The 9,621-nt window shown below is 31.6% G+C and overlaps 1 protein-coding gene across 2 annotated transcripts in view; it reads right to left on the reverse strand.

The window, feature by feature from the left end:
* LOC117178946 (proteoglycan Cow) overlaps positions 1 to 9,621 on the reverse strand; it is a 36,660-nt gene that overhangs the window by 5,120 nt on the left and 21,919 nt on the right. Inside the window, exons 7-9 of one of the 2 annotated variants that reach the window (XM_033370525.1) lie at positions 9,236 to 9,461; positions 5,363 to 5,522; positions 2,312 to 2,538 (exon numbers count right to left, since the gene is read on the reverse strand). In XM_033370525.1, coding sequence (XP_033226416.1) covers positions 2,312 to 2,538; positions 5,363 to 5,522; positions 9,236 to 9,461 — 613 coding nt within the window. Of the gene's footprint in view, positions 1 to 2,311; positions 2,539 to 5,362; positions 5,523 to 9,235; positions 9,468 to 9,621 lie in introns of both variants that reach the window. The other variant, XM_033370524.1, reaches the window with a different exon arrangement.

Here is a 9,621-nt window from a genome sequence, read left to right on the forward strand (position 1 = left end):
AAACAAGCAGCACTAGTTCTTCGAGCGCATGGAGATGGCGTTTCAGTAGGAAATCGGTCTGGCCCGGTCGGGCCCAGGTATGGGCCACACGGTTCTACCGATAAGGGCCAGATCGGGAAATCCGATCGGGGCCAGATCGGTATTACGTTTGAAATCGGGCGATTTCTGCACGGGAACATATGCAAGAACAGGTGAAAGTAAAATGTTTGTCAATTTAGGACCAAATTATGAAGTAATTCTACAATAAACGTGCAGTAGAGGAAAGTTTAGTAGGATTATACAAACTTATTATTGTATAATTAAAGAAGCTACAAATTAAAGCCAAAAAAGCTTGCATCTCTCGGGTTTTTCTGTTTAAAACGCTGTGAAGTGACATTTTCATTCTTAGCCCAAAAAGAAATAAATCGCTCGGATCCTGTTGAGAAAGCTCACATTTATATTTTATTAGAGGTTAATCGACATGTTTTCATGAAAATAAATTAAAATCGGTGTTCAAACCATTTAGTTTAGCATCTAAAAAAGTGCCTCAGGAGCTGAATATCTTTGAAACCCTTCAATAATTTAAAAAAATTGTGAAAGCAGTGGGAAAAATCCAGTTTTTAGGAAATTGCTTCTTTCCAGTTAATGCCAAGTCGCAAGCGATTTTTTTAAGAATAAAAATCTGCCCGTCTTGCGGGCACATGTTCGTCGCGCGCTACGCGCGCGGCTCGCTTCACTCGCAAGTTTGGGCGCGCCTAGAGTGCGCGACGGTTCAATCTCGCGCTTTGTAATCGGACATAATTACACCTCGCGCTTCGCGCTCGGATATTTATTCTTTGCATTTGGAATGCTTGAAAAACACTGTATCAAAAAGATCTCTTTCAGATTCATTCATCATTTCGTCGTTTTCCACACATTTAAAAAAAATTTTTTTCAACGTTATTTTCCACGAATAAAACAAAAGTACGCGTCCTATCAAGAAGTGATTCTTAACGAAATTGTAGATCTTTTTTGGGATAACAATTTTTGTTGATTCATCTTTTTTCGTATCCTACATAGTTTGTCTAAAAAATGGAATTTTTGATTTTTCATTATTTCTTTGTGCAATCAACATTTAAATTTTCGATTGAAGAAAATCCAAAAATTTTTTATAATAATCTTGTAGGCTTCAAATTTTGATTTTTGGTTGATTAAAAATTTTTTGAAAACGCTATAACTCTGAGAATTTTCGTTTTATCGAAAAAAGTCATAAGGATAAATTGTTTGTTCTTTTTAATACTATAAATATCCGTACATAGAATTTTCAAATTCAGAAAAAAGTGGTCTTAAAAATTTTCAAAATGCGCTCACTTTTTGAATTTTTATCAAAAATGGCTGGTTCACGAACTCGTTCTTCCTTTTAGGACCTAAAAAAAGTGTGCCAAAGATGGATTTGATTCGTTCATTTTTTCGAGTTATTGTGTTTACGGACGGACGGCCGGTCGGGCAGAGAAATAGACAGACGCCATCGAGAAAACCTGATTTTCGAATTTAGGGGGTCTCGAAACGTGAAGATCCGTTGAAAAACTCTGATGTGAAATTTCCGACAATTCTAATACTTTCTCATTCATAAGTGATGAGAATGTAAAAAGAAGTAAAGCTATTGTGAAATAACCTATTTTTATGCATCGCAAGTGAAAGTTGCCAGTAAATTAACAAATGAGGGAAAGGGAATTAGGGGAAGTGAGTGGGGGAAGTAGAGGAAATTAGGAGAGGGAAAGTTGAGGAAGTGAGGAATAATCAGAGGTGGGGTCGTAGGGAAAATGAAGTGCAATGAGGGGACAGGATGTCTCGGTGAATATGGAAATAAGGAGCGGGGAAGTAGGGAAAGTGAGGAGGAACGTAGGCTACGGAGGTAGGAGTAATTGTGGGGGGAAATAAAGGATGGAGAATTGAATAAGGGTGTGGAAGTGAGGGCTGGGGAAGGGAAGTGGGGAAATAGGAGTTTTAGCTGGGGAAGTAAGGAGAGGGTGAATTAGAGAAGGAAGAAGTTGGGGAAGGGAAGCCAAGGTTGAAGTGCAGGAAGGGGAAGTAAGGCATTTAGGGGAGGGGGAGATTTGGACGAAATAATTAAATTCGTGAAATATCCCAGAAGTTTAAAAAGAAAAAAAACTGGGAAATGCAAGCCTTTTTGGTTTAAAGTAGCAGTCGAGATCCACCGTGAAGGAGGAACAAAATAATTTAGGAGATAAATTATTGTACGTACAAAAAATGTTGAAAAAATACTGGGTCAAGAATTGAGATAATCGCTTTTATATTTAATCTAGAAAAAAATGCAATTATAAATAATTACCGCAATCTGGTTTGGAGCCACGAGTCCTTGTACCCGCAAATTCGACTCCATGAGGATCCACACACCAGCAGAGACCAAGGCCTCGGTGACACTGGATATTTTTGTAATATCCTCTTGAGTCGCATGCAGGAGCAGCATCCGGTGTTAGTCGCTTACGAACAGCTGCACAAGGCCTCTCAGCTTTTGAAAAGCATCCACACCATTCAGGTCCGCTGATAAAAATGTCTCTGGAAAATTTAATTATTTTTATATGTTCAGTAATGGATAATATGAAAATATCTTAGGGTCAATAAATTTAAAAATGAAATAAAACGAAAACTCTAATTTCAAAAACAGTATGTATATCATTTCAAATTAGCTCTCGAATTCTTGTCTCCCTCTAACTCCATAGTCTTGACGCCTAAGATATTATATTTGTTTTGACTTCAGTAAAAGGTATTCTAAACTATAAGAATCAAGACAAACCTAGATTAAAAGTATTTTTTATTAAGAATTATTTTATTTAAACATATTCATAAATGAAGTGCTTTGTCTCCTGGTCCAAATTAAAGACTTCGATTAGTTTTCCTATACCTTACATAGTTATTATAAATGGTTCTTTTTGTCCCAATGACTTTGAAAATTGTTAAGGACTTTCGAAAAGTTAATTTTAATAATTTAAATTCTCTAAAGAATTATTTTTTACAGATATATTTATTAGGGTGGGTTGAAATAAAAGAATTATGGATATAAAAATCGATCAAGAGATATGAAAGAATTCTACCAGTTTCAAAGGATTTGCAAGATTTTCAGTTGTTTTAAAAGATACCAAATAATTTCAAGAAATTTCTTTCCAAAAATGTGTAGTATTCTTAATATTAAAAAATTGTTCAGTATATATTTTTAAATAGTTTTGTTTTAATGCTGTAAAATAAAAATCCAGGGACGTGAACACTTGAAATACTTTAAATTATTGTTAATTCAAATTCATAATTTATCTCGGATACAAATTAATTTTTTATTTTAATTAGACTAATAATTTGAACTATCTTGAATTTGAGTTTGAGAGCATTGTAGAGTGTTGTTTTCAATTTAAATTAAAAATATAAATTATAGTAAAGAGGAAACAACAAGCGTTGGATAGATATATGTAATTATACTTATAAGTATCACGATTTAATTATTATTGAACGAATTTTTAGAAGAAGAAATATTCTTGATTATGAGAACGATTCAGAATATATACAAATTGTTTATTTAATCAATATTATGTTCTTTCGGCTTTTTTTATATCGCCTTGAATCGATTTTAAACGACCTAAGTATATCCAAATAAAAAGTTCTTTAATGACAGAAATCATTTAATATTATTTAAAAGCTATACAGTTTCCCTACAGGTTCCCTTTTTTGAGCTCTTTTTGCGCTGTGATCCCTCTAAGTACCAAAGTCAACATTGAAAAATTCGCTGTGTTTCCAATTTCGATTCCTGGGTCTTAGCGATTTTTTCTCTAGTGCATTTTTGTCGCTGGAATGTTTTAAAGTATTCAGGATTTTGTTTCAAAATAGGGGTGAACTAAACAAGAATTATCTCTTCCAAAATGGTTGATTAGAATACGCAAAAAATCGGGCCGACTTTTGTTGACATTTTGAAATGCAAAACAATTAAAACTCACGATAATTTGAGAACACTGCAAACGACTACTGCAATCAGGATTATCACTTAATCATCTTGTTATCAAAAATGTAAAATATAAATGCCTTAATAAACTTTTAGCCAAAAACTGGTATGATTTGTATTTTTTTGTACAAATTTACGTAGCTGCACTTTATGAATTTTCTTCTGTTTAGCATTATCATGTTAAAATGTATACATTTCACATATCTTGTAAATATATTTTTATAAAGAATATCACATGAAAATGATTGAAAAGTAACCATTAAAATTAAATTAGTTTTTAAATGTGAAATACCGCATGTGATTTTGCCACTAAAGTGATTCTTATTTATACTTGGTGAATTTTTTTTTAGAATTTATCTGTTTTCATCCCCCCCTTCAGTTTTTTTGAACGTCAGTTTTTTGTAAATATAATATTTAAACGCGATGATATGTTACAAATAATTCTGTATTTCAGTATATTGTTTAGAATTCATCAGAGAGTAAGAATCAATCATAGATTTTAAAAGTAAATAACTTTAAGCCTCTCTAGTTATTTGTTTTAGTTATTTGTTTTCTAAGAATACTTGTAAATGCTTAAGCAAATTTAAATATTCAAACCATTTTTTTTGTTTAAATATATTATAATATGATTTTTCGATTATTTAAGCATATTATGCCATTCTTATGATTGATTAAAGAACTCATTACTTAACCCATTAAAATGTCTTAAAGTTATTTACTCTCAAAATTTATGATTGATTTTAATTATGCGACGAATTTTAAACAATGTACGGAAATACGGAATCATTTGTGATATACGAACACGTTTAATTATTAGATTTGCAAAAATATAACTTTCGCCATGTTAAATCGAATGAGAAACTTCATGGACTTTTTGCACAACCCCTAAATATTAACGGATTTCACTCAAATTTGGAGGATTTTTTTTCCATTCGACAAAAACTGGGAGATGAAAGAAAAAAAATTCGAAAAGGGAGAAATAAGGGTCATCCTAATGAACACTTCAAAATGAAAATCGGTGTTTAAAAAGCAATCGTTGTATATTATTTGTTACCACTACCCTAATTTCGCTGTGAGAATCATTTTTAAGCATCCTGTCGCGCCAATATATTATAATCAAAATTTTTGAAATGCAAAGTTTACCTGCGTGTCGAATACCAAAGTTAATTTGAAATGACCCCATTATTTATGCATGAGCGGAATTAAATTATAGCAGTTATTTAATTTCAGTTTATAAGTTTTTTTGAGGTCTATAATACTTTAATTTTATTTTTCTGATGTGCTGAACGACGATATAGTCACTAAAGCTATTTCAAACAAGTGAGGAGATAATGGCCGTCTTATCAGTATCATAAAACTAAAAAAATTAATATATCTGTAAATTTAGTAACATACCCATCTGTATCACATGAATCGAAAAATGGTTTCAGGCAGGGCTCGTTTTGATCATGTTCTAATTGGTAGAGTTCCGAGAGCGAAATCAAACCATTGCTATCCGTATCTAGATGGCCAAACATCCATCTTACTTCACTTTGACATCCTGGAGGGAAGTGACCTGCGAATAGATAAATAAATAATTAATAATAATTGTCATTAAAAAAAATTGAAAAAAAACAACAATTTACCCCAATTTTGAACAAGTATCCGTCTTCAAAGTACCATAAAAGTTAATTTATTCCAGGTAGTTATTGACCGACTTGACCTATTTTGAATATTTTTCAGCTTTTTTCATTTAATAAATTAAAATTTTATTCAAAATAACAATTTAAAATGCCTTGGAGTTGATTTATGTGAGCTAAAATGAGTTGCAATTTTTCGAGACCGAGAGAAAGCTTAAAAATCACAGTGGATTTATTTTCAGGTCGGGAATTTGTAAATTCTTATAGTTTGAGTAGAATACTTTATTCAATCGGGACTCTTAAGTGGAAAGTCTCACAGCTTTAAAGACAACAAATTTTTTATTGTTAAATTTTATGTATTAATTATTGATTGTAAAATTATTAAATTATTAAGTTTTTATTTGAAAAATATGCAATTTTGAATGTTTATTTTAGCACGAATAATCAGATAATTCAAAATCTATTGTGTTTGAAGTTATAAAAAATGGGCAGTTTCAAATTGCAAAGCTTGATAATTAATTAATCTTACATTTAGATTCTTTAATATGAAAAAAATAAACATTCAAATTTCTTGATATTACATTGAAATCGTTCAAAGTTGCAGAATTCGAAATTAGAAGCCTTTTGATACTCCAATGATTATTATTTCGAATGGATAAAAATCGAAAAATTTCAAATTAAAATGTTTAATATTAAGCAATTTTTAATTAGGAGCATTTGAAATAAAAAAAGTGAATTTGAACGTTATTGTATAATTTTTAATTGAAATCCTTTATAGTTGCATAATTTGTAATGAAATTGTCCAAAAATGTCACAATTTCACTTATCAATTGAATCCTTCAAAATGATGTAATAAAATTTTATTTAAAATTGCAAGTTACAATCTTAAATATAAAGTGTTCAATTAAAAAAAATTCAAATAATTAAAATGAAATCACTGAAAATTAATTACTTGTAGACTAAAGATTTATAAAAGAGTAACATTTTTAATTTCAAGCGTTTAATTTATTTATAAATAAAACAATTTTCAATGTTCAATTTTAATTTTGTTCTGTTTGAAGACGTCGAAATAAAAATTGTTCAATTTCGATGTACTCTACTTTTGAATTATACTTACATAACGTTAAAATTAGTCTAGAGACGGGCTTTTTTCAAAAAAATTTCAGAAAACATGATTTATATACGATGAGTGATAAGTTTTCAAGTATTTTAAAACAAATAATAAGTTATTTAAACAATTATTATCTATTAATGAATTTTAATTATACCCTGTAAATCATAAAAAGTCAGTATTTTTTTGGAAATAATAACACAGGAAGTGAATGTTGAGAATAATATATACATTTTTTTTAGATCTTTCTTAAATTAATCACATGTAGTTCCTTTTTTTCTTGTGAAATTAATGAGGTAGTTAATTTTTGCATATTTAATATAATGAAAAAAATTGTTTAAGCAAATTGTAATTGTTTGAACAATTAAGGTATAATTTCGTTATAATAAGCGGCATGGTGTAAAGAGATTAAAAACCCAGAATTATCTCCACTTATCCAGTAAACAGTCAGAAGTGAATGCTTATTTATTGTTCAAATATTTAATAATGTCTTAAACAAAAAATATCACGCGTATAATTCATTGAGTGCGTAATTAGTTAAAGAAAATACTCAATTTTTATGATTTGGAAAATATTTTGGAAAATATTGTTCTCGAGATTCACTTAATGTATATAGCATTAATTTCTCCCGTGTAGAAATTCCCCCGGTTGGCCCTTATACAACAAGGTTTCCGGTCGGATCCCGGCCGGGCTACTCCTGGCTGGGTGTCATGGACAGGAACCGGGCGGGAGACGGTCGGGCTACATTTTTCAAAGACGTGATTATGGATGCTAGATGAATTATTATTTGAAAATTATAATTTAAGATTTATTAGATCAGTGAAACAAAAATGAGCTTTTTCAATTCTTAAAAAAAAAAAAAACATAAAATTTTCTCGAATAATTTAACATTTTAAATTAAACTGTTATCGATTCTGCTATATGCAACAACAGAAATGATACCATTTTTATAAACTTCTCTATATTCAGACAATGTTTAGTCTGTACAATTTCAAATTTACCGCCATATATAGCGTCTGCTGTGTCTGTCGTCTGCATAGACAGTCAGTAATTTTCAGTTTCGCTGCGCACCTGGAACGAGGATGCTTCTTGCACTCACGTCGCGTCGTCTCTTCGAAGTTCGCAAATAAAATCGAGACTCATGGTTAAAATCAGCCTTATTTCAGTGATTAGTTTGAACCCCCCCCCCCCCCTTAGTGCGCAAATAATTATTATTTTAAATTAAAATATAGTCTGGTGTATACAGTTTATACTTTCTTCCTTCCTAACCTTAAATCACCACGTGGCTTTCAAATTGCTTTGGGATTCTATCATCAGGGAATACAATTCTACTCCAATTTTCTTGCCAAAATTGGTTCACTTGATTTGAACTTTTAAAGTTCACTGCAATCTATACGATGAGCCTTAAAAGACAAAAAATTACCAATTTCGCGCCTAAAGTAACATTTTTTAACCGCTTTTTGGCCGGATTACCCGGCCGGATCCCGGCCAGATTCCCCGGCCAGCGCCCGGCTTAAAACGGGGCTATCCGGCTGGGACCCGGCCGGATCCCTGATTGGATTCCTATATTACAAAATATACAAAAATTACATATCATTTAAAAATATTCGGTATAAGGGAATTTAGGTAAATTAAATTCTAAAGTTTATAGTGAAGGACTGATTCGCATTGCCTTACTGACGAGTCCAGTGAGTCAGTCCAGGTTGAAACATGTTAGATTTCGTATGATTGAGAAGAAAATCTACTTCCTGTAATGATCGAATCTAATGCCAATTAAAATATATATTTTGCAACAAGGAATTGGAATGACGAAACTACAAAACATGTATTGCAAGTGTCATAATTCTTCGAGTCACCACGAGATATTGCAAAATTCCAATATATCATTCTTCCAATAGATTTATTGGAAGTTTCCGACAGAATATTTTTCCTGTTCAGCAAAGATGTCATTTAACTGTGTCATTCATTCTAAAAAATACTAACTTATCATGATTGACCGGAAAAATTACAAAAAAATGTTGGCAAATTTAAAATTAGTTCAAAAATACTTGAAAATTATAGAATACAAAAATTCCCGTCGTTGCCATGCATTTCACATATTATTCATTTTTCGGGGCATATTCCATGTAAAATACAAAGGGGTTGCGTATAAAATTTAAGAGTTATTGGGTACGGGTGAAAATTATTCCTTGAAAATTGTCTAAGTAGTGACTGAAATTCAGTTTTTAAAAAGTTAATAACAAGTAGGTTTTTTTCATTTTTTAAAAAACACAGCGTTTGCCATTTAAAATTCAGGGGCAAAAAATTGAGTTTCTCTTTCAAAGAACTCTTGCCTTCTAGAGTGAAAAAAATGTCGCAATGCATTTTTGGACCACCTTAGTGATGAGTGACTATTAAAAATGTAAGAATAGGAATGGACAGAAAGAGAAAGGTTGGGGAAAAATGAGCTTGGATTTTTGTATCCTGTGCCTCTATCCAACAAATCTATCTCTTTCTAGAACATTTATTTTTGAAATAAAATGATTATGTAGATTATACCTTTGGGTTTGGCAAACTGTCGCCGGTGTTGTTTAGCATCCGTCATTAGGACGGAAAACCAATCGAGTAAACGATTGGCCATTGCCGGTTTTGAAGAAGGCGAGCAATCCCTGTCTTTTGAGAAATCCGTATCGTAAGCCGGCTTTAGAGGCGGTAATGATGTCTTCTCCGTAATCTCGTTGCTCGCAAAGTGCTTGTCGTCGTATCGTTTCATTGAAGCCAGTGCCTGCAACTCAAAGAAAAGGTTCAAGAAAAGGTTCAAAAAATATTATTATCCGTCTTCGATCTTCTATTCTCACACCCTTTTGCAGAAAGGACGACAATTCCGACAATTATTTGCTAGAGTGACTGCTGTCATTAGAAGATCAATGCACGACATTTCCTTT

This window comes from Belonocnema kinseyi, chromosome 8 (assembly GCF_010883055.1).
Source record: "Belonocnema kinseyi isolate 2016_QV_RU_SX_M_011 chromosome 8, B_treatae_v1, whole genome shotgun sequence".
NCBI classification, from domain to species: domain Eukaryota; kingdom Metazoa; phylum Arthropoda; class Insecta; order Hymenoptera; family Cynipidae; genus Belonocnema; species Belonocnema kinseyi.